This window comes from Idiotropiscis lumnitzeri, chromosome 19 (genome assembly GCF_059441095.1).
Source record: "Idiotropiscis lumnitzeri isolate Australia: NSW breed Sydney's pygmy pipehorse chromosome 19, RoL_Ilum_1.0, whole genome shotgun sequence".
NCBI classification, from domain to species: domain Eukaryota; kingdom Metazoa; phylum Chordata; class Actinopteri; order Syngnathiformes; family Syngnathidae; genus Idiotropiscis; species Idiotropiscis lumnitzeri.
Genome location: NC_142409.1, coordinates 1,774,093 through 1,800,401, shown reverse-complemented (window position 1 = coordinate 1,800,401; position 26,309 = coordinate 1,774,093). Strand labels below are relative to the sequence as shown.

Sequence of the window (26,309 nt, the reverse complement as noted above, 5' to 3'; positions counted from 1 at the left end):
AGGCACCATAGCCGCGCACCATTCGGTTGGTTGTGTCACCCGTTCAATAATGCCAGCTTTCTCCATCCTGCCTAATTCCTCTTTGGGAAGGGCACCCGGCGGGCCGTGTGCACATGTGGTGTAGCATCATCCTTAAGATGGATTTTGACAGGCTCAGTTTTTAGAGTACCATGCTCACCAAGAGCTTGTTGGAAGCCGGGAATGGCATGTGTCACTTCACCCGTCGTACTAGGTTCATTTTTACTGACAGCGACCTGCTTAGTAGGTTACTGACAGTTGGGCCGCGCACTACATATGCTTCCCTTGGAGCAAACCGTGGCCTTGATGCGACCAAAACACGATAACCCACCTCCAGGGCTGTCGAGGGAAATTTCGGGTGGTGTCAGGGCTCATGGTGGGGTGAGTTTCTTGAATGAATCCTCACTTAGTACACTGACATCTGCTCCGGTGTCTATTTTAAACTCCATCGGTGTGGAATCTACCTCGAGCTGCAATGTCCACTGTTCTTTTTCCTCTGCATTGTGCACAGAACCTAGGTAAAAGGATGCCTGGTCTGTCTGTTCAGTCTCAGAAATTTCATTAACAGACTTTCTGCGGCACATCTTTGCCCAATGGCCAATTTTCTTGCAGTAGTTACAAGTAGATCTTATTGCAGGACATTTATCACTTTTGCCATGTTGTGCTTTTCCACACCTTCCACAATTATCCTCATTTCCTCCCCATTTCTTTTCGTTTGTGTGAGTTCCTCTCCATTTATTTCCTTGTGACTTGCCTTTTTGCTTCCAGTTACTTCTTCCTCGTCCGCGTTGTACTGCGTGCACTTGCGCTGTAGAATCTCCTTGCAGTCTGACTTGTGCAGCGACCTCCTCCGACTGCCTGACGGTCTGTATTGTCAATGCAAGTGTCAGGTCCAGCATCATTTGCAGCCTACGCGAGAGCTCTTTATCCATTATCCCAACGACGATCCGGTCGCGGATATTTTCCTCCCTATTCACGCCAAACTCGCAGTGTTCCGATAGATCGTTAAGGGCTCGAATGAAGCATTCTGGTTTCTCACTTGGCCGCTGGATACGTTGGTGGAAACATGCCCTCTCATGTATAACATTCCTCCGTGGGAAAAAATAGTCATCAAACTTTTTCACCACGACGCTGAAGTCATCTCTCTGGTCCTCTTCGGCGAATGTGAATGATTTATATATATTTTCTGCCTCATTGCCCATGGCATATATTACGCAGCTCACCTGGACTCTCCCCGTCATCCTTGTCCAACTTTGTGGCGAGTCTGAACCGCTCGAAACGTTGCCTCCAGTCCGGCCATTCCGTTGGTTTATCAAACGAAAAACTTGCCGGGGGATTAAACTTTGCCAAGCCGAATTATTCTTCTCTGCAAGTGATCCCACTCCTGACACCATGTAGAATGATCCGAATCGAGGTTATTTATTCAGTCTCTTTATTGAGTGTCTCAGGTGATATTGACAGGCGCTTGGCGCATGAATCCGATAGCGGTAACGCGTGCTGGTGAAGGGGGGGTGTCCCCATACAGCTGCAAGGCATTTTCATTTATAGCATATGTGACAATACCTACTGTACCATCTTGACCATTTTAGAGCAGGCACGTGGTCACTGACACAGGGCGTGCTATTACGTGACACGTTAATTTTTATTTATTTTTTTTATTTTATTTGTTTCAGGTATATTTTGCTCTTAATTGTCATCTGGTTTCATCAAGTATTGCCATAATTTAAATAGCACTCATTGCCATGTCACGTTTTATGTTCTACCTTTGAGAACGTAAAAATAAATATATTTGAAGTGGCTGGCGAATGCAGTCAGCCCTCACCTCCAAAAGACATATATTGAAAAGCTCCACATTGCTTATTGCCCAAAAACTGTGAGTGATTGTCACCAAAATTTGCATGCATATCTTCTCATGCGCACTTATAATATTAAATATTAGAACGAGTGTAGCAACATTTTTCAATTTATGGATATTGTAAGCCGTTTCTGCTTCATAGCCTACCAGAGAAAAAATATTGTCACTTCATGTACGAAAGCAGTTATTGATCATCACCGAAATTCATGTATACAAACTGTGCCGGAGCTTGAGGACTGTATGTGTTTCACCTTAGGGGTGTTGAGGATGCCTTAACTACTTAATTGAATCTACCAAATTACTCAAAGGAATAACTCAATCCAACTGTGGTGTAGAGAGAGCAAGAGGAAACCAGATTCAATACTTAATACAATTCATTACAACCGAATAATTGCTTAATTATCTTCACTTTATATGACCAAATATAGCAACATAAATTTAGTTGGGCGCCCAAATTAGTATTACTGAATGTTCTGGCCAACGTTGCCGCGGTTACTGGTATTGAGGAGGAGAAACTGCTCCTCCGCTGGCGAGTGAGCGAGTGCACCTGCTTGCCGAACGTCGGGGAGGAGTCCAAATGGCGAGGGGGGCTGACTGCTGCGATGACAGTGGATCCGGAAGATGCTGCCCAGTCCAATTGATGCTCACAGTCCGCCGCTGCTGACTGCGACACACCGCTAATGGCTTCAGGTGTCCTCTCATCTCCGTCGTGTGAGTTAACCTAGCTTGCCAACTCACGCTCGATGTCTCGGCCGGCTGCCGTGCTGAGAACGCGCATTCACCTTTTGAAGCGTGTTCACGGTAGGGCTGGGCGAAAAACCGAAAATTTACCGTTACCGAAATTTATTCCAATGACCGAAATCATTTTGCCCATGTCGGTAAATTCGGTGTTTAAAAAAAAAAAAGAAAAGCCTTTTCTGTCTGCGGCAATGTTCCTGCCCCTTTAAGACGACTACAGCGCCTCTAGTCACGTGACTCCACCCGTCTGATCGAGAGAGAAAACAGACATCGCGGTCGTAGCTGGCGATTCAAATCCGGAAGCTTTTTCACCACCACAACACAACCATGCTGTGCTAAAAGTTCAAAGTGAGAAGCAAGGTTCGACAAGTAACAACAGCCTATAACGGAAGCGACACCATACGAGAGAACGTCTCAGAGGTGGACGCGATAGCCTAGCACATAGCTAAAGATTTAGCTCCTCTAGTTACAGTGGCGCGCACAGGATTTAAATGCTTCATGAAAGCCGTATTTCCCGATATGGACTACATCGGGCCGGGAGCTTAGACATGTCAAGCATTTTGCATCTACATCCGACTTGTGGTCGGGTCGCAACATGGATCCCTGATTGAGCCTGACTGTGCATTACATAGACGTCAAGTGGCGACTGCGCACCGGAGTACTCGAGACAGCACATTTTCCCCGATGATGCACACTTGTTTATTTGGCTTGCATTGACATTTTCTTTCATTTTATTTAGCATTTTTTTTATTTGGGTTTATTTACATCATGCCAGCATCTTGGCGCAATCTATTTGCAGAAAAAGATTTTTCAAGAGGGACCCTTTTTCTTTGTGACATTGTTCAAGTCATCCAAAGCAAGCTATTTGGAATGTTTATTCAAATGATTTTTGTACTTTTATTTTTCATTGAAAGTAATGTGTACCAGTTGGTCAATAAAAAAACAGTCAATATGCATTTCCTGCATTTATTTTGATTTTAGTCCACGGGGGAAATTTATCGTGCATTTATCGTTATCGAGGTAAAATTGCTCAATTTCTCACTATATTGATTTGAGGTCATATCGCCCAGCCCTAGTTCACGGTCTCTTGATTGTGGTCACACGCTCGCTGTAGTCTCATCGACCAACTCCTCACTTAAACTTATCCGTGGAGACTCACTCAACTGCTCCGTACTCGCAAAAATGTCTCTCGAAAAGTTCATCTCGCCGCGCGCGTAGTAATATTGTGCCCTGTACACTCTTGCGTGACATACGCAAAACACAATCACGGTAAACTGCCGCAAAACTAACTAGTGCCTATTTCAACAGGTGAATTAAAGGCAGTAAACAAAATACGGCAAATTATTAAACAAACTCCCACATATTAAACAAAGATGCCCTCTTAATCCCTCACAAATCGCAGAGCCTTCAGTACACATACACTATATCATGACATCACACATACAGAAAACAATGGTCGCAATTTTGTTGATTTTATGGACTTCTTAAGCCGTTGCCTCTTCATTTGCTTCTTAGAGGTAAACAAACATTAACGTCACGACTTGTATGAAAACCATGAACGTTTTTGCGTGCACACGTAAATGCATGCCCACTTCATATCCCGGAAATTTTAGAACAATTGCCCCCAATTTTGGATTTTATCGACATTGTTAACCCATTTCCTATGAAGAGGCAATGGCTCCCATTCACTTGAATGAGGTGTCCAGTCTATTAAGAGTGCTAAAAAAATGACTACTTTACACTCAGCAAAGTGTCTTCTCTCTCGTGTTATTCCATAAAAACATTGTGAAAAAATACTAACAAAAATGTGAGGCGTGTACTTCCTTTAGTGAGATAGTGTAGCTTGCTTAAAATTTTCATCCACCTCAGATTGTCTTGAACATCAAACATCACTCAATGACAATGACCCGTATAAAAAAAAAAATGTTTAGTGTTTATGTTATGAAATTATGAGTTTTAAGCAATGTTGGATTTTGTAGGATTATTACCAGAGTGGGAGAATGCTCCTTCGAATGTCCCAGGCCCTTGGCAGAATTGTTCTTGCTGGTCGAGAAATGACTCGGCTTTCAGGGTAAGTATTTACTTCAATAAGGCAACAATTGTTTGAAGTGAGCAGTGGCTTGTTTTCTTCTCACCATTTTTTCTTATTGTTACTTCTTCTGAAGAGTGATGCTACATACAATCATTTTGCTAGTTGACTAGTCACCAATAGATTAGTAACATATTTCACTTCCGAGACAATACCAATGATGCGGCCTAGAGTAATGTCCAATACCGATATCATCTGATACCATATCGACAGGAATGATACATACTGTAATTTATGTTTTAGTACAAATTGTTCCAATTTCGTACGGGTGCTTGAAAACCTTGAAAGTGCTTGGATTTTATTGCTGTTTTCAAGGTTTGAAAAGTGCTTGAATTGTGGGTGATGTGCTTGTAAATGCGTGAAAGAGTTCATCATATTTCCCGGCAGTCTGACTCAATAAGCTAAATATAAAATGCAAAAAAAATAAAATATGTTTCTTCGCAAATTAAAGCTAAACGCTTGATGTGTTGGCACACGCCTTTGTTGGGAATTTTACATCTCTGTCGCAGCTCATCATCGCCCTCAAGAGGACAGTGGTCCATCATGCCATAAGTATCAGGTTTCGGTCGTAGTGCAGGAGGACTCAAATGCAGGAAAGCCAGGCACGGAGTGGTTTTAACAAAAAGTGTTGATTTTCCAAAGAAAATAAAAAGGCAAACAAGGCACTGGGAAAAAAAACTAAAACTAAAATTTCAAAAGTACAAAATAACAGGGATCAACAAAATACAAGGACTAGAGTTATCTTGAAAAGGCGAGACAGGCAGGAGGACAATGGACATGGCCAACTGATATGGACAATAAACCTACAAGAATGGAATGGAAACAAAGAACTAAATAGAAACTGAAATGAATATTGGCTGTTAAAAAAAATAGAAACTTTGAATAAAACCTGAACCAAATCCTCGTTTGGCCCGCTGCAATTTATGCAAAAAAGAAATCCAACTTTTTGCAATGGATTTTTTGCAATTGGCTCTCTCGAGCCCTGTAAAAGGTAAGCCGCAGACATTACTAGCCCTTCAAGTAAATTAAAGTTAGCGAGGATGCTAATCTATTGGTATTTGCTAGAGTTGTCTATCAGTGCTAGATTACATTTTGATTACGGACAGTTATTATGGGCTATGAAAGGAAGAAAGCGAGCGATTGTCAATGATGAATTATAATGTTTAGAACTTCCTTAACTAATATCAAAGGTCAGCTGACATTAGCGCATATGCCCAACTCTAAATTAACATCAAATCCGTTTGAGGGTTCCGCTTCGCTTAATTTGCTGTGTTGTTTTGTTGTCTTATGTTTTTGGACACAGCTGCTTCATTCGCGCACTGGACGCCAATGTTTCTCAAACTTAAATGAGGGGAAAAAAATTCACGTCACACCACTTAGAGATTCACATAAAGTGGATATACAGGTTAATTGTTTACCTTCATTCATCAAGCTGAAGAGCATTTCATTGTTTTGCCTGTTACTCTATGTGGTTGGCATTCATGAATGAACTACAAAAAAAATATTGGAGAATTATAAATTTTTGGTTGAAATAGTTGACATTGGCTAATTCTGCGGCACACCTGATGATCTCTCTTGGCACACTTGCCTACAGTTGCAAGGTTGTGAATGACTACAAAAAAGAAGTTGACATTTATATTGTCACGTATGTTTAGTTTCATTGGTAGGTGGAATTTAAACAAACAAAAAAAAAAACATACGACAAACATTAGAAGCAGAAGTTTGAAGCCCAAATGTTGGAACAGTAGGCTTAAGTCCAGCTGATAAAATGTATTTTCATTAATGGCAAACACTTTTAAAATTGCCCCCTGGCTACTTAACTTGTCTGGCTACCAAAAAAAAGTTAACTGTGTTTTGATTAAAACATTAAAATGGTCACATTGTCACAATCATAACCACAATTATCAGGCAAGATCTACTTGATGAAAGGCGATTGAGGTATTGTGAAACAAACACATTTTTTCACAAATATTTTCCTTTAATTTATTATCCGTATATTAAAGTGGAACAGCTTCATGAATAAATTAGTGAAATTGACATTTTGTGGGTGCGTGTAATTATATCACATAATGCAGTTTCCGAGCATAAATACGGTGTGAATCAATCTGATCGATGTCATTGAGTGAAAAAAAAACCCTGAACAATTCACTAAAAGTGGATGTACCGGTTAATTATACCTTCATTCATGTAATTGATGAGCATTTCATTGTTTTGTCTGTTACTCTACGTGGTTGACATACATGAATTGACCAAAAAAAAATAATTGACATTGGCTAATTTTCTGCGGCATACCTGATGATCTCTCACGGCACACTACTGTGCCAAGAATCACTGGCGTAAAATAAACATTCAGTCTCATGGCTAGCCTACTGTTGCAAGGTTGTGAATGACTACAAAAAAGAAGTTGACATTTATATTTTCATGTATGTTTAGTTTGACTGGTAACGTGGGTGGAATTAAATGCATAAAAAAACTAGAGAGAGAGAAATGCAAGTTTGTAGCCTAAATGAACATGCACTTTGAATAAAGGCGAAACGGGTGGAAAGCTATGCGCATTTCGGCATTTGTTATATCAACAGTTTTACCATTCAATTGTTTTCAATGACATGACCAGAGTGAATTTCAAGTAATCAAACACAATATAAAAGTAAGAGGATTGAGGAAGTGTGATGTGTCCAAGGGGGATAGAATTTAAGTGGCAAGGTACAGATAGTGGATTCCTGTTAGTGAACACGTACTGATTGTCTTTTCCTCCCCACAGATTCACGACTCGTATCACTGAACTGATAAAAGTCTTGAAGGATTTAAATTCTGGCAAATATGAACGTACCATGGTCTCCCAACAGAAGGGTACATATTGTTTGTTGCAATCAGTGTTTTCTTTTGCATTGCAGCAGCTGCTCTTGGTATGAAATGACAATAGTTGATGTAAATGTAAAAATACACTGCATGGCTTTTAAAAAAAATATACACAACTCTTGCCATCTAAGTTGGGCTGCACAAGTTAAATAAATTGTATTAAAAAATGATCCATGAATTGAAATTACAACTTTTTTTTAAATCCTCAGACACACAATTATCTTACGCAATATCACTATTATCCCAAATAGCATAATTGTTCAGTCCTATGTCTTAGTAATGGTTGAAGTTGCTGAGTAATACAAAAAAATAAGTGGACTTGCTCTGACTGAATGGTGTATTTTACTTACAGAGTCTGACACAACACAAAGTCTGTCACTTGTACCTGGAAAAGGTCAAATTATCAACAGAGATAACATCATCAAGTAAGTTTATTTGTATTTTGTGTCAGTTTTTTTTTTTTAGTTTTTGTTTTTGTTTTTTAATTTACTAAGACCCTTTTTAATTTTACAGATTTGACCATACTCCTTTAGCAACGCCAAATGGAGACATTCTAATTCAAAACCTCACATTTGAGGTAAAGTGATTCCTTTTATTGTGGATACATTTTTGCTATATCTGAATGGAATTTTGTCTTATTACCCTGCAATTGGCTGACAACCAGTTCAGGGTGTACCTCGCCGACTGCCCAGAGACTGCTGGGATAGGCGACCAGCACCCCCGCCACCCTTGTGAGGAGAAGCGGCTTAGATAATGGATGGATGTTAGATTACCCTTAGTCAAGTGTGTGATTAGCTCAATTCGGCTTGTTAAAAAAAATGACCATGCCCATTTGTGGCATGGAACCCTTTTGGAGGGTAAACACAAACGCAATGATACATGTCTCCTTCTCAGTTTGTTCTTTAAATACTAGAAGCAGAATTGAATTACTAACTAAAACTAAAAGTTCTGTGACAATTGTGTTCAGTATTATAACATATGGTGCTTAATTTTCTTGGCCGCTCAAGGTGAGTTCTGGCACCAATGTTCTTGTGTGTGGACCAAACGGTTGTGGCAAGAGCTCGCTGTTCAGAGTCCTTGGCGAAGTAAGTTTTTTTGTTGTTTTTCTACACAATTTTCATCTGCTGTTTAATTTCGTGTAGCATGCTATCTCACAGACTTAGGTGTGGAAAACAGGTCAGAGTGATGGAACAGGTCAAAGGTATCGTTAGTGTATAGTCGACCGCCGCTATTCGCGGGGGTATGGGATTGAGGGTATGGGATTGAATTTAAATATATGACATACATTCTCGAATACATGTCCTTATGGATTTAACTGCATTTAAATATTTTCAAATAATATATGTATATTTATACTTTGGCACTATTTGACCTTTGAAATAACTGTGTCTGTTTTATAGCTTTGGCCTCTGTTTGGGGGACAACTGACTAAACCAGAGAGAGGGAAGCTCTTTTACGTTCCACAGGTAACATATACAAACTTGGATACAGTGCCAGTACTGACAAAGAAGTCAAAAGAAAAACGTCTTCATCAACACCGTTTTTCCCCCAGAGGCCCTATATGACCCTTGGTTCTCTCAGGGACCAAGTGATATATCCTGACACCATTGAAGAACAAAAGAGGAAAGGAATATCTGATCAGGTGGGACAAAGTCCACTTTAACCTTAAAAGCCAAACCGTACTATATTGGTTAAGCTCATGCAAATGGGCTAGGGGCAGGCTGGCCTATGAGGAGGTGGGGCTTCCTGATGGTGGGCCGTGACCGTTTGGGCATGAGATAAAGGGAAAAAAATGGGGAAAGAAATGTAGCGCTATGGCCAATTGTTCTGATGGCCACTAGGAAAATGATTAGGATATGACATCCTCCTATTCGTTCTGACCACAATTTCTCTTCTCCGTCTTTGGTTAATCAGACAGACAATGCTGTAAGTACGGCGTCACCTGAATTTTCAGTGGGACAAAGATCTGACTGTCATCCGCATAGCAGTGGAAGGAAATTCCATATTTTCATAGTATGGAACTTAGGGGTAGGAAATAAAATAGAACCCTGTGGAACACCATATGACAGAGGGGCAGAGCGGGACTCAGCGCAACCTAGGCGAGCACAAAAAGTCCTGGCGGGCAAATAGGATCTAAACCACCGTATCGAATGCTGTAGTTTGATTCAACAAAACAAGACATAGTCTCTAGTGTCATTTGCCTAGAGGATATCATTAAAAACCCATTGCATGGCTGACTCTGTGCTATACATCATCTTGTATTGTATTTTATTGAAACCTGACCGGGAAACCTCCATTCATTATGTTTATCCAAGAAAGATTTTGATTACGTGTGCACCACTTTTTCCAGATTTATTTTAAAATAAAAGGTAGCCAGGAAATGGGGCGATTTGACAGTACACTTTGGTCAAGGCCTGGTTTCTAAAGCAGGAGTTGCACAACAGCATGTTTAAAATGTTGGGGGACTACACCAGAAGACAGACTGCAATTAATAATTGCCAAAACCAATCTACCAATACTCGAGAGAACCTCCTTGAATAAGTGAGGAGGAATGGAGTTATAAGCGATAGTCAATAGTTTTAAATAGAGGATGTGGATTGTGTCAATTTCCCTAAATAAGACTTGACAGACGTTCCCTTTTGACTGTTTCACTTTGCTTTGGTACCATTGCCTGCAATCTTTTAGGATTTGAGACTTGCAGCCCAGTCTTTTTTTTTTTTTTTACCAGCGTTCAGCTTTGCGGCGTTCTTGTTTAGCTGCACGAGTTCTCTTAATAATCATGGTTCCGGTCTTACTTTTGGCCTCACAATTTTCAATGGAGCCACAGAATCCTAAATATCACGGCATGATGAGTGGAACCAATGACTCAGTTCCTTTGTTTGACAAAGGAACATAGCTGATCAGAGGCACCGGACTAGCAGTGATGGGGTTAAAAATCCGACGGTTGCAGTCACTTGTAGTAGGTTGAACAGCAGCAGAGGAAAACACTGCACCAAAGAGCAGAGTCATATGATCAGAAATCACATTGTTCATATACTTTCAATTTTGAAACCGATTGACCAAAAGCAAGGATAAGATCTAAAGTATTTCCTTGTTTGTAAGTGGGGCCAGACACAAACTGCACTAAAATTGAAAGAATCTATGAGTCTTAACAAGTCCTTTGCCAATGTTTTTTTTAGGACAGCATATGTGAATATTAAAATCCCCCATAAACAGGATGTGCTTATATATCAGGATGATTTGGGCATTAAGATTTGAAAAAAAGTCAATCAGAAACTCCTTGTTGTATTTGAGAGGACGGTAAATGACAATGCACAGCAAGGAAACACCCCTGCCAACTTCAAATAAAGTACCTTCAAAGCTGGTGATTGATGTGGTGAATATATAGTTTAGATTTAAAATGTTTTTTAAAAAATAGTCATGTTTCGAGGTGGATAAATACCTCACTGCCCACAGTTTTGCAAGAAATCAACACATATGGGAGATTGGTGGTGAGATTTATTGAAAGAAATTACTCAAAAAACAGTAACACTAATAAGCATTAGCTAAGTATTTGTAAATACGGATGTCATGCTTTTACAAGCATGAGCTCATTCATAACATGCTTCATGATTATATTTTCATACTTTATAACAGGCAGATTTATCAGGACTAGATTATGTATTTTATAATTTACCAATCAGTCCTTCTGGAATAGTTAGCAGTTTACAAGTTTATTTTGGAAAGCAAATATATACGCAAATGACTGACAAACTATTTAAAGAACTGATTGGTTAATGATGCAATACATAATCTAGTCATGTTGAATCTGCCAATTCTAAAGTGTTAAAATGCAATCATGACGCATGTTATGGATGAGCTTATTAATAATGAGTAAACCATTTAGAACAGTTTATTAACTACATACTAGTGATTAGTTGCATAAAAAACATGCATTATAAATTATTAAACTCACCAAGTACCAATGCTTTTCTAATATGCTTATTTATGATGAGTAAAACATTTGTTGTTGTATTTACAAACTATATGCAAATGATTATTCATGTCAGAATAATGCTTTATAAACAATTGCTTCAGTGTTTACAAATGCTTAGCTAATGCGTATTAGTGTGTACTTATTATAACGTGTTACAGAATAATTTAATGTAATCATTAGTTTCTTTTTTTAACTTTTCACATGCAAGGAAACAAACACAGAGCATCTGCCTTACCTGCCTGCCTTGATGCACATCCCTGTCACTGATACTTTAATGTAAAATATTTTTTTAATGGAAATTCGAGTTGTTTTCAGGAATGGTGTCTGTAATTGCATTACTTTTGTTACACATTACTGCAGGTATTGAAGGAGTACTTGGACAATGTTCAGCTGGGCCACATCTTAATCAGGGAGGGCAGTTGGGACTCAGTACAGGACTGGATGGATGTTTTGAGCGGAGGAGAAAAACAGAGGATGGCTGTAAGTATTCGTATTCTCTGCTGTGTTTACAATTGTCGCTGTAATCTGTCCGGTTTTTACATTTACATTTGGTTCAGTTATTTGTATGGGACAAAGCAATTTAATAACAGTAAAGACTTTTTTTAAACTAATGATTCCTGTGGAACTTTTCAGTCGTAGAGAGCTGCTACAGAACCCCCTACTTGTCAAGTCAAACTTCTTGAATAGCTTGAGATTGGATTTAAGAAAACAAGCAAAAAATGTAAATTCATTACTTGGTAGAAACAAGACTGAAGGGACTAACCCAATTGCAACAACAAACACAATAAGGTAATCTGAGTATTTCTTGTTGTACATTGTACTACAAGAACATATCAGCGCGACAGAATGGCATCTTATTTAACCCATAAGAACCCAAATTTACTGTTTAAAAAAAATTAATAAAATTAATATTTAAGAATGAAAAATTGGAAAAATGAACTGCACACCTCTGACTTGCAGTTTGGGACCCTGTAATCACCTAGATGGTTTTATTTAATTTAATAAATGGTGGATTTGTTGGTGGGCGGCACGGTGGACGAATGTTTAGCATGATGGCCTCACAGTGAGAGACAGCATCGGGCGTGGGTTCAATCCCGGCTCCGGCCATCCTGTGTGGAGTTTGCATGTTCTCCCCGTGCTTGCGTGGGTTTTTTCCGGGTACTCCGGTTTCCTCCCACATTCCAAAAACACGCATGGCAGGCCGATTGAACACTCTAAATTGCCCCTAGGTATGAGTGTGAGCATGGATGGTTGTTCGTCTCTGTGTGCTCTGCAATTGGATGGCAACCAGTTCAGGGTGTCCCCCGCCTACTGCCCGAAGATAACTGGGGTAGGCTCCAGCACTCCCCGCGACCCTACTGCGGAGAAGTGGTACAGAAGATGGCTGGATGGATGGATTGATTTGTTGGTTCATTATATTTTGTTGCCTAATTATATTTATTTTCAAACACGCTTTCTATTTCAGTTGAATTTACCTTAATTTTGACTGGGTGTTTGGTTGGTCTAGTGCCAAAAACAATTAACTTTGTTTTGTTTAAATTGAGTGATAATTTATGTCAAACGATTTCTTTAATATGAGCAATTCATTTTCCACAATAGTCAGAAGCTTTTTAAAATTTTCTCCGGAGCAGTAGAATGTTAATGTCGTCGGCAAATAAGACACTTTTTGTTGTTTTTTGAGACACAACAAATTTCATTTATATACAACGTAAATAATTTGGGTCCTAACACAGACCTTGGAGGAACCCCATGAGTAATCTGTAGATGATTGGATTTAGCGTTGTTGAACTTCACATACTGATATTGATTATTTACTAAATAACTTTCCATCCATTCATATGCTAGTCCTCTTATGCCATATCTCATTCATTTAGAAATATAGTATGATCTATAGTGTCAAGAGCTTTTTTTTTTTAGACTTAATTGATTAATGATATGCATGCAATTTAAAATATCTTCCAGAAATGGTTATGTTTTGTTCAAAACCCTCTCTAGATCAAATCAGTGTAATTGAGCGTTGTGTTGATTTTTTTTTTTTTTTTTTTTTGTATTGTCTTTGTAGATGGCCCGACTGTTCTACCACAAACCCCAATTTGCTATTCTGGATGAGTGCACCAGTGCCGTGAGTGTTGACGTGGAAGACTATATCTACAGCCATTGCAGAATGGTATGATGTCTTTCTATTGCAAACTTCTATTGAAAGGGTACTCATAAATATTATGTAAATATGGACAACTCACTCAACAGCCAGTACATATAAAAAGTGGGCTTCTTCTTTAAAACATTTAATGTTGAAACTCTGACCAAAATGGAGAACATAACAACTTATTTTTAACTTGCATGCAATCTAATGAGTAACGCAGAAAAACATAATTACCATAATTTCTAGAGGATAAAACACTCAAATATTGCATACACCCTGAAACTAGCCCCTCAAAATCATATTTTACTTTTACTCTGGACTTTTACTTTTACTCCCACCTCCAGCAGAGCTTTGACTATGCTCCAAGGGGAGGCAGAGAACATGAGTCCAAGTGGGCCATGTTCTGTGCCTCCATTATTGAGGTGGCCATAAATTGATGGGTGCTTGTCATGGCAGCAATCCCGGAAGCTGTTGGAGGACACCAGCGATAAGCAATCCTGTCAAATTGAACAATGAGTCTTATTGGGTCCTTTTGGCCAGTGAGACTGCGGAGGTACTTACGGGTACTAGCAAGCCAAGCAGAATGTAGTGATAACTGTATTTATAAAGCACATTAAGACGACCACCGCTGTATACAAAGTGCTGTACAAAGAGCAAAAGCAAGTCGTACAACAACAAACAATAAAACAAATTTATAATATTAAAAAGCACAAAAACAGTAAAACCAAAAACCAAGTCTCATGTTGGGTGAAAAGATAAATAGTAAAAATTTGTTTTAAAAGCCTCCTTAAGAACCTCCTTAAAGAATTGCGGCGGAACAGAGTCAAAAGGGGAGCCAGATGACTGAGTCTGGCAAACCAAATCCTCTAAAAATTTCAAGGAAACTGTTATTGGAGTTGAGTCACCGAGAAAATGAGAAATATTTAGTAAATGAACCTTAAAAGCCAAACTTACTCCAATGCGTGTTCGTTTTTTGTACTCAAGAAGAAAAGGGTCAAATGAAGACTCAACAACAGCTGATTAGAGTTGTGATATTTTAGTTTCTTCGATTTCTGGAGTTCAGGAAATAGTACAAAGACAGATATCTGGGCGGCTTTTTCTTTATCTCATGAGAGACTGTACTCAGACAAGCACAATCGAAAAATGGCGCGCTGATCTCAGCCCAGCCTCACATTTTATAGGAGGTTTTCTATGTCAAGGGTCATGTAGGTTGAATCGGTCGTCCTTGCCCCTTCCCCTCGGCCCGATCCACGCTCCACATCCAAGGATGACCTCCTCAGGCAGGCGGCAGTCTCTCCGTCTCTCCTGCTCAGATTCCCCTGTAATCTTGTCAGTGTACAAATTGTGTGGTGTATGTTTTCCCAGATCAAATTATGTTTTTTGGTGTTCTTGATAGCGTCACTGTGACGTCCTCCCCAGCCCAACTTGATATGTTTGTATCTTCTATGGCCTATGTGGAGAATGTGTTTTATCGTATTTGTCCATGAAGTGCTATCTGGTTTGTCATCAGTTTGACCTGAGCAGACTGAATCTGTTTGTTCTGAATGTGAGTGTGGGTCATGAAAATATTATGTGTGCAAGTTTGAGGTCTTACATTTAAATTAATTAATATGAATTTAGCATATGAGAATAATATAATGAATCACACCATGACTACAATCCCAGTCAATCCTATCTATGCACAGTCCTTCTACTTTCATTTGATAAATGCTTTTTGTTGAATCAATGTTTAACATATTCAGTAAATATGAACCTGCTAAATTAAATAATTGACCTTCTGTCCCGTAAGTGTTTAAAATAATGCCAGCAATCGTAATACAATCCTTCACTGTTTAAAAATGATTTAACACTGGTGAACACAGGACATGGCCAGAGGGATCATCTGTGGCGTTTGAAACAAGAATCAGCAGTAGAAAACTTGTCAATGAAAAAGTGCAGGAATCTATTGTACATTTCAGAGGATGAGTCTGAGCAAATAGGCGGAAGAGGTTTAAGTACAGACCCAACAGGTTTAAATAGTACACATGGGTTGTGACAATTATTAAATATTGTCTTTTGGCCTCTTTAACTGTGATCTGGTAGTTACGCCAGCAGTCTTCCAGGTCTGATAAGAGACCCCCAGCTTGACTTTTTTCCGCTTGCTGCATTTGGCTTTGCGGCACTCCTGTTTAGCTGTGCACGTTCTGTCATTAAACCAAGGCTCAAGTTTAGCTTTTGACTGCACAGTTTTTAATGGAGCCACCGAATCCAGTCTATCATGGCAGGATGACACAGACCAACCGTGAGAGGGTTGAAAATCCATTGCATTTAACAGAAGAAAACAGTCCAGTGATCGGAAGTAACATTGTCCAATACATTTAAGTTTGACATCGGTAAACTATAAGTGAGAACTAGGTCTAAAGTATGTCCTTGTTCACGTGTCGGGCTAGTCACATACTGCACAAAAAGAATCAATAAGGCTTAAAAAGTCCTCTCCCAATGTTTTATCTGGACAACAAACCTGCTTTCAGCAAGATTTGAAAAGGCATTCAAAAAGTCCTAAAAGTATTTAGGAGGTCAGTAAATGCCACAAGAACAGCACGGCCTACTTAAAAGAAGGTGGTTTCACAACTGGTGACTGTTGTAGCAAATATACACGGAACTAGAGTGTGAAACATCAGAGAAAATCCCGGCCCATTTGACCTACGTCTCCGAAAATTAGCAGGCACATCTAGTACTACGAAAAGTACAAATAAATTCTTTGACAGCAATAGTCTAAAATGATCAAGAAGTGAGTTGTGAATTTTTCAATGTCCAACTTTGGGCCATTTTTGCACATTTAGTTGCGTCATTCCTTTGCACCCTAATCCCAGAGAGTTCATCCGATTGTTTTACAATTTCGACTGTACCGTCATAAGACCTGGGACAAACACTGGGACAAATATTTTTAGTTTCCGAAATACTTAATGACGGGGGCGGGGCTTCAAAGTTTTTGTTTAATATTTCCTTTGCCACAATGGACAAAATACTTAATAACTCCCCTGCACATTCTGCTAAAAATCCAGCACATGTACATAAAGAGTCGTGACCCGAAGACATCTATATGTTTATATTCTTTTATACACATTCTCCCTTTGGGAGAAAATTTGGAGACTTTTAGGTGCGCCATATGGTCATGAAAACACAGTATATATACCCTTCCTGTAGCGAACCCAGCCAGACAACGGTGAAGCGTACTGATGTTCCACAAAAGATTTTTATTCCTTTCGTAGCCTTGATTCCAATGTGGAAACACCGTAAGAGCTACGGTGTAAAACAAACAAAAATAAACAAATGAGAGCTCTTAACGGCATGCAATCAAATCCATGTAACTACTTTAGCCGTACGTGAGAAAATAAAGTTACAACAAAATACCTGCGGTACTACAAAATATACAAAAAATGCTATTGTCAGAGTGACAGCAGTTAATTATGACATGAAACACCTGTACAGGGGTAAATCACGGCAAATGAAATAACGATGAAACAAAGCAATTAAATACCTTGTCCCCATTCCAGGCAGGTGCTTGCAGCCTTAAAAAGATTCCGTTAGATTGCGTAAGCCAATTTCTTGATCAGCAATGTCAAGATCGTTAACCTTTTCCTTTTCTTTTCCTTTCCTTTCCTTTCCTTTCACCCGTTTCCTCTGGATACGCCCCCTTAAATAGCGTAATGCTATGATTTGTTAATCTACACTTCCTGAACGTACCGGAAGCGCACCAAATTAAAAGCATATAGCATACAAATTATAACTTCAAAATAAAGTATATCACGAACGAGATTTTAACAACCGAAAACAAATGCACGCAAGAAGTCAAATAATGAACATTGTGAGTTCGTTACACTTCCTGTTAATAAACAACCGTTGGATATTACTGAGAAGATCGTTGTTTCTTGCTTTGTATTATGTTAACAGAGATTTCAGTTTTGTTTTTTGCGAGAATACACTTTTACACTTCTACACAATTACACAGCGCCGAGGCATTTCGCTGAAAAACGCAAAAACAATGTCAGTTGAGCAACTCAATGGACAATAAGCAATGCATTACAATGGCGACTGGCTGCTTGTGGTTCGTCGTGTGACATAATTACTGAAGAATACCAGCGATTGACAAACAAAAGCATTTTCGTTGTTAGGGTTTTGCTATGGGTTCAACTATGAATCTAAGACGTTTGCGTTAAAAAAACTAACATGAGCATTCTTAAAATAGATTTATTACTCAAAATACGTTGGGTCAAGCTGACCTCAAACTTTCACTTTAAAAGCTTTTACTTATTTGAATTTGTAACTATTGTTATTTTGTCTCTCTTTTGTAGGTTGGAATTACGTTGTTCACAGTGTCTCACAGAAAGTCCCTTTGGAAGCATCATGAGGTAAGAATTGATATGAAATAAATTGAACATAACTTGAATTTTTTTATGGACCATTAAAAAAACAACTCCAACTAAGTGATGTACTTTGTACATTAGAGTAAACAAAATAAATTCATCAGTACATTATATACAATTTCGAGAATTAATACATTCTGTATGTATTATTCAAATATGATAAAAATACATTTTACATCATTTAACACTAGAAGGCCCATTTGGCATTTCTACATTTAGGCTCACTGAGGGGCCATTTGGCTCAGAAGGAAGGGGTTTGTCCGGGATAAGCCGAGCTTTTGTTTTGTAAAAGTAGTAGGTAAGACCCAGAAGGGGGGTCTGTAAAGGCATGTAAATCAGGTAATCACCTTCCTTTTATTGTCATTACACAAAAACACAACGGTAAATTTGGCAACAATAATTTCGTACAGCTCAGAATACAAAAAAACAAGCAAAAAAACCACAAAATCAAAACAACATTTTTTAAAATAAAATCCAGGACACTGAGTTGGTGGATTGGGGAGAGAGATTGAGGCATGGACTGTGCAAGGGTGGAAATTTTCCAGTCACAAGTTTACCTCCCTCCCCGATTGGCTGAGTCTTGTCAAGAAATCTTACAAAACAAATCCCTGTGTGGCAGTGATTACCTAATTTTCATGCCTTTTCTGACCTTCCTTGTGGGTCATATTTGTTTTCACACAACAAAAAATTGGCTTATCCCGGACACGCCCCTTACTGCTCGGCCAAATGGCCCCTGTGTGGGCCTTGATATACATTGGAAAAAAAAAACTGTCCCTTCTTGTTTAACTAGTCAAAAATGGCACGAGTCATACAAGGGATTTTTGTACTCAACTTTCAAAGAAAAGGCAGGGTTATGGGGGATAATGTGGGGAAGACCCTGACAAGGTAATTATCAATGGAGAACTGCCAAAAAGTTTACGATTAAAGGAGCCATGTCATGCTAAAATCCCTTTTATTTTTATTTTTTTTATTTTTCTCCCGCCCGACGGTTGAGGCTTCCATCTCCAGAATGGCGCCTTTGGGTAGCTGGCGACCTGCTTTGGACACTCGCGGAATGAAGACGACAAGTTGTTGACTCAGAGGGGTGAACAAATAAACGACAGTGAGCTCGGACTGGTGTGGGGCTGTTTGGGACTAATGGAAAAGTGGCACTCGTCTGTCTACTGATGTTAACTGTTCATAACTGTTTCATAGGTGGTGTGCAGAAACCAGATTTAGGACGAAGTCATGAAAGGGGTGCGTCAGCACATCGGGAGAAACAGGGTTTTAGTGAACCAGGCGTCTCACTTCTGGGTTAGAAAAACTGGGGCCAATCCTCATCCAAATAAATGTGCGCGTCTACTCATTCCCACTTTGGTCGCTGTAAAGATCCCGACTGATGCTTTATGCCGTGCATCCTCACCGTGATCAGCAAAGAAGCAGTGTGCTAGTGCCCTCCCAGCATACATCAATGTAGCTCTGCTCACTTCCACAGTTCCTCATTCTCATATAAATCAGCCACGGCGAGGTTAATCCAAGTGGTCATAGGTTGCGATGTCCACATGAATTTTGGTGCCAATTTCTCACAGTTTTTGGACGTTATAAGCAATAAAAGTGCAATAATTTCCAATGGAGAGTTTGTAATCGGTCCCTTCAATGACTCTGATCGAATCATGGAGAGAGCGCAGGCGGGGCGTAGGCATATTCCTCATTAAAAATTGCCGTTTTTTGAGTCGTCACTTATTTTCTAATTTCTCCAAAATGAATAGAATTTCACTTGTCCATATCAAACAAAAACTGAGCTTGTTAGTGAAAAATGGTCCATTTTGCTGCTTTACCTCAATTAAAATAGCATGATATGCCTCCTTTGAAATGATCTTATTGACCTGAATTGAACTTGTATAACAGTGCCAGAGTCGTCTGGTGTGACAAAATAGAGTTCAACAGTGTCGGTGCAAGTTGTTATGAACTGTAACAATAGGTAGAGTGAAAAGAAAAATCGAGGTGGGGTGTTCTGGGTCTGTGAACGAAAATACATTTTTTAAAATTAAATAAGAATCAGGTGTGAAAGCCCTTTAAATATTTCTAAAGCATAATTGTGTGGTAAAAAATATATTTTTGCTTAAACAACTTTTTTTTTTTTTTTGTCAAGTATTACCTGCACATGGATGGCAGAGGGAACTACGAGTTCAAACCCATCACAGAAGAAACTGTGGAGTATGGCTCTTGACTGGTGACTCCTCACTAAAGTGCACTTGTCTACTAATCTAGTCCAAAATTTGCACAGAAAATAGTGCCTATAACTGGGCTACAATATGTGATAATGGTGTGGTAATTTTTTTTTTAATTTCTTGGGACCTGTAATTGTTGATTTGTTTATGTGATTTTAGGAAAAATATCTGTATTGCGAATTTGGATGTTTTGCTCACGTCAAAAAAATGAAATAAATCGGAAATGTTGGCATCTCTACATAATAATCTCATGAAGCCTACTAACCACAGCTGCCATAAAGAATCATCAGATTAGCAGTGTCCTAGACTAATCTCGTTGCACACAGAGTACAATGACAATAAAGGCCATTCTGATTCTGATTTATATTGTCTGTATTTCAGAGGAGGAGGATTTGTTAGTAAACTGTTTCAGTTGAGTCACCGTGGAAATGAGAAGTAGTTAGTAAATCAACCTTTAAAAGCCAAATTTACTCCAATGTGTGTTTGTTTTTTTGTACTCAAGAAGAAAAGGGTCAAATAAAGACTCAACAACTGATTAGAGTTCCAATATTTAGTTTCTTCAATTTCTGGAGTTCAGGAAATAGTACAAAGACAGATATCTGGGCATCTTTTTCTTAATCTCACGAGAAACTGCACTCGGGCGAGCACAGTCGAAAAATGCGTGCCATCTTTCAGCTCAGCTTCAGTTTTTATAGGAGTTTTTTTATGTCATGGGTAATGTAGGTTGAATCGGTCGTTCTCGCTCCCTCCCACGGCACGGGTCCACGTCCAAGGGAAGGTCCTCCCCAGGTTAGTCATCATCTGGATAATTGATTCCCGTCTGGTACCCAAGACTGCCACGCCAAGGTTGGCCTTCTCCGGCGGGCAGTCTCTCCGTCTCTTTCCCCGCTGGCATTCCTCTGTAATCTTGTCGGTGTGCATGTGTATGCAGGTATGTGTGTATGTGCATGTGAATGTGCAGGTGTATGTATGTGTCTGTGTATGTCCAAGTGTGTATGTGCGTGTGCTGCGATCTCCAATTGTTATGTCTTTCGGAATGTGTTTTTTGCAATAGCGTCTGTGTGAGTCCTCCAGTGCCCAATTTGGTATGTTTGCCTCTCTACAGCCAATGTGGAGAATGTGCTTCGTCGTATTTGTCCATGAAGTGCTGTGAATGTGAGGGCAGCTCATGGAAATGCTATGTGTGCAAATCTGTTCTCACTACTGAGAATTTCAATAAAGTTCACACATTTAAACTAAGTATTATAAATTTAGCATGTGAGAATAATATAATAAATCAGTAAACGTCAGGCCGACAATCCCAGTCATTCTTGTGACCAGTGCTTCTAGTTTCATTTGATAAATGCTTCTTGTTTCATCAATGTTTAAAATATTCAGTAAATATGAACCTGCTAACTTTATTAATCAACATTCTGTCCCTTATGTATTTAAAATAATGCCAGTAATCGTAATACAATCCTTCAAAACTCTTTCGGCATGTTGCTGTGAATGGCCAAGAATGTCTCTTGGCGTGTTTGTTTTTTCTTAATCTAAATTATTTGAAGGTGAATGGCTGTTTGATTTCTTTATAACCTTTTGATTGACTAGATGTGCGTCCATGCTGGCCAATCAAATCCTGAGTCAGATTGTATGCCAAAGCAAGGGTCAGATAAGTATATATCAGACGATCAGGTCAGTGTGTTGTTTATTGTAGTCAGTACTCTTTGTAGTGTACTGTAATCGCTTCACTAGACTGCTTACAAACTGACAGTTGCTCATGACAGTTTTCAATTTTTTTCCATTTACAATCAGAACCTCTGTAATGTAGATAATTTAGATCAGACTCCCATTTTTCAGCTGATTTTGACTTCTCTTACATTTTACAACAATTCAGTTATATAATTCTGATGTTTTTGGGTGGCGGTTGTTAATACAGGTAATGTGGTAGGTTATGAAATGTATCTACAATTCGCCCATAGGTCCACAAGATTGTCTCCCCATGAGTCTCTGTATACAATATAATTTAAATAAACAATGCACACAATGAGACCATTCATCACTGTTTTTATTTCGGGCTATAAAGTGGCAAATACCAAATATAAACAATATTCCAGACCACTGAGTAAAATACACAAGTGAAGAAAATTGTTGATAACATTTTATAAAATAAAACATGAACTGATGTTTATTAAAGAACTAAACCTCAAAATAGATAAAAGTAGTGCTAAAGATGTTGTTGATACAACATCTGCAAATGCAGAAATGCGCATAGCTTTCGCCTTCACTCAGTGTGTGCTCCCGCGACATGAATGGAAGGAAAATCATTAAAGTATTTAGCGCCACCCGGTGTTTGAGAGGCGTTAACGCTCTAAATCCAAGCGATTTTTTTACCCATTATTCAGTTCCCCGTGAAAGGATTTGGATCATGATCATAGGAATTGCAATATAAAACATGAGTTTACAATCTAATATAAATTGTGAATTATTATGGGAGTCATTGGAACATAAAATAGACATTATAACTACGTTGGTTTGTTAGCATGTAATTATGTATTTCCCAACTGCAATGTTTTAAAATTCTTGTATTTTGCCATTTTGAACTTTGACACATTGAACATCCTGTTTGATATTTCAGCCCCATTGTTTTTTTCAATGCTTTCTCTTTGATGTAAATACATAAAAGCTATAGAAAGTTAAAAAAAGGGGGTTAACTCCCATCCATATGCTTAAGATATGTCATGTATGAAAATTGATGAAGCATCCATATTTCATTAGCTTGTGTGATTTTGATTTTTTTTTTTTTATCAATGGCTCATCAGCGCCCCTACAAAATTTTAATGAAGCATCCTCGGTTGCACGTTTCACCAAGACCTTTTAACATTTGGAGGTAAGTCTCTTGGAGCAATATGCTAAGATTAACAAGAAAATCTTGTTCAATACATAGTCAGAATGGTCGGGATCGAACCCCCAACCTCTGAGTTGGGGAACGACCACTCTACCAATGACACGTGCCACCCCCAGAAGACATCTATGTACCTCTTTGTTCATCATAGTGGGAGCACCACCTACTGGCTAAAGGAAGTACATGTCCTAATCCTGGATGTTTTTTTTCCGAGCAGGTTTTCCAGCTCTGCCTTGTCATTGGTGGGACGTGTGTTAAGGCTTTCATTGTGTTGAAGCACGAAGTTTGTGACTTTTTATGGTAAGCTGTTGCCTTGGCAATGTCTTCCAAGAAAACAAAGGTAATTTTGAGGGTCTAAATAAATACACACGACATATCGTAAAACCTTTCACACATTTTTTACCGAGGTAAAATTTTAAACAACTGGAGTTTGGTTGGTGGGTTTTGTAAAAACAAGGGACCAATTGTGGTCAAACCTTTTTAATACAATAATTATTCATTTATGTTTTTAATTGTAATGTGGCGGCACGGTGGACCGACTGGTTACCACGATGGCCTCATAGTGAGAGACAGCAGCAGTCGTGGGTTCGATCCCGGCTCCGGCCATCCTGTGTGGAGTTTGCATGTTCTCCCCGTGCCTGCGTGGGTTTCCTCCGGGTACTCCGGTTTCCTTGTGGCAGTTGAAATGAGCACACACGACTGACTGTGAACACGTCTTTATTCCAAGACTGCCAACAACAGAATAACGCACAGGCACAAATTCGCGCCAACAAACATTAAAATGAATACGCCCCCAAACGGGATGCCTGCTGGGTGAGAGGCATGGTCCTAATGTCCGCCACACAGCCCCCCCCCCGAACACCCAGAAGGTCGCTCAGAACGAAAACCTCACCGGGGGCTTCACCGGCCTGCCACAACGACTACGCAGGCCATCCTTTAGTGGTGCAGTTGAAACCCGGTGGGCAGGGGGGTCAGGCGAGACAGGAGCGGGAGCACGACACACAACGTCGTCGCGCGGAAGTGAGGCCGTGGACTTTGGAGGGCGACCGCGGCGAGGGACGTGGGCCGGCAACAGCACATCGCCTGCAACCAAATGAGCTGGTTTTAGCCTATCTACCGAGACGCACTCCCTTCGCCCACCCATATCAAGCACAAAACTCTTATCGCCGCGCTCCAGCACCCTAAACGGGCCGTCATACGGTGGCTGCAAGGGCGAGCGGTGGGCATCGTGGCGCACAAAAACAAAACGGGCTGACATAAGCGCGGACGGCACGAATACCTTGGGAACACAGTGGTGAACCGGTGCAGGGCTCAGGGGCCCCCCCGACAAAAAGGAAAAGGGCGGAGCGTCCAAACCGTCTGGCAGAAATTCACCAGGTACGCGAAGCGGCTGACCGAGCACCAACTCAGCAGGAGCGGCGTTAAGATCCTCCTTCGGCGCTGAACGTAAGCCGAGCAAAATCCATGGCAGACGGTCGACCCAGTTACCGTCCGATAACGCAGCTCGCAGCGCAGCTTTAAGTGACCGGTGAAAACGTTCGCACAAACCGTTAGCCTGCGGATGGTAGGCAGTAGTGCGGTGCACGCGCACCCCCAACGATACTGCCAAGGCTGACCAGAGCTCAGATACAAACTGGGGGCCCCTGTCCGAGGTGATATCGGACGGCGTGCCGAAACGCGCGACCCAGGACGACAGAAACGCACGGGCTATATCCACCGAGGTCGTGGAGGACAGAGGAACCGCCTCTGGCCACCTAGTCGTCCGGTCCACCATAGTGAGTAGGTGAGTAAAACCTTGCGAAGGGGGAAGGGGACCTACCAAGTCCACATGCACATGGTCGAACCTCCTGGCCGGAATCGGAAAAGGTTCAAGGCTCGACCTGGTGTGTCGGTGGACTTTGGCACGCTGACATGCTACACAGGCCGCTGCCCACATCCTGACGTCCTTACGAAGCCCGGGCCAGACAAACTTTGCCCCAACCAGCTTGACCGATGCACGGACGCCAGGGTGTGACAGGGAGTGGATCGAATCAAAAATCCGGCGACGCCATTCCAACGGAACTACAGGACGAGGGCGGCCCGTGGACACATCGCAGAGGAGAGCAGTGCGACCGCCCCGCAACACCACCTCCTCAAGCGTAAGAGCCGTACTCACTGCCTTGAGGTTGCGGATGTCAGGATCAACGGACTGGTCGGCAGCCATTTCCGAAAAATCAACCCCGAGCTGGACTGGACACACGATCGCGCGCGATAAACAATCAGCCACAGGGTTACACTTACCGGCCACGTGCCGAACGTCCGTCGTAAACTCTGAAACGGCCGCCAAGTGCCGCTGCTGACGGGCCGACCATGGTTCAGTAACCTTTGACATCGCAAACGTAAGTGGCTTATGATCCACGTAAGCCGTGAAACGGCGTCCTTCAAGAAGGAAGCGAAAGTGGCGCGTCGCAAGGTACAAAGCCAACAACTCTCGGTCGAAAACACTATACTTGCGTTCGTTATCCCGCAGCTTACGACTGAAAAACGCAAGAGGCTGCCACACATTTGCCACGAGCTGCTCAACCACTGCCCCAACAGCTATATCAGAAGCATCTGTAGTTAAGGCAACTTGCGCAGTCGCAATCGGGTGGACCAGGAGAGTCGCACTCGCCAGGGCGTCCTTAGTTTGTTGAAAAGCCTGTTCCCGCCGTGCAGACCACTCGACAGTATCATTAGCTTTCTTATTTTTCAAGGCATTGTAAAGAGGATGCAGGAGGTGGGCCGCACGCGGGAGAAACCGGTTATAAAAATTAACCATGCCCAAAAACTCCTGCAGCGCCTTAATTGAGGCCGGGCGGGGGAAATCCACCACTGCCTTCACCTTGGCGGGCAAGGGGACCGCGCCCTGTGCTGAAATCCGGTGGCCTAAGAAATCAATCTCAGCCAGACCAAATTGACATTTCGCTGGGTTAACGATCAGACCATGCGAATCAAGACGCTTGAAAACCTCTGTTAAGTGCGACAGATGTTCCTCTGGTGAAGGACTGGCCACCAGAATATCGTCAAGATAAACAAACACAAAGTCGAGGTTGCGCAACACAGAGTCCATCAATCTTTGAAAAGTCTGTGCTGCCCCCTTCAGTCCAAAAGGCATG

General features: G+C 40.7%; 1 protein-coding gene across 1 annotated transcript in view; it reads left to right on the top strand.

Moving 5' to 3' along the window:
- Positions 1 to 22,322, top strand: part of LOC148317974 (ATP-binding cassette sub-family D member 3-like) — a 78,531-nt gene extending 56,209 nt beyond the window's left edge. The window contains exons 10-20 of the mRNA XM_088283563.1: positions 4,591 to 4,682; positions 7,462 to 7,550; positions 7,912 to 7,984; positions 8,073 to 8,136; positions 8,567 to 8,644; positions 8,960 to 9,025; positions 9,112 to 9,201; positions 11,896 to 12,015; positions 13,598 to 13,702; positions 18,013 to 18,069; positions 20,216 to 22,322. Coding sequence (XP_088139689.1) covers positions 4,591 to 4,682; positions 7,462 to 7,550; positions 7,912 to 7,984; positions 8,073 to 8,136; positions 8,567 to 8,644; positions 8,960 to 9,025; positions 9,112 to 9,201; positions 11,896 to 12,015; positions 13,598 to 13,702; positions 18,013 to 18,069; positions 20,216 to 20,293 — 912 coding nt within the window. The 3' untranslated portion in view covers positions 20,294 to 22,322. The remainder of the gene's footprint in view (positions 1 to 4,590; positions 4,683 to 7,461; positions 7,551 to 7,911; positions 7,985 to 8,072; positions 8,137 to 8,566; positions 8,645 to 8,959; positions 9,026 to 9,111; positions 9,202 to 11,895; positions 12,016 to 13,597; positions 13,703 to 18,012; positions 18,070 to 20,215) is intronic.
- Positions 22,323 to 26,309: the final 3,987 nt, after the last annotated feature.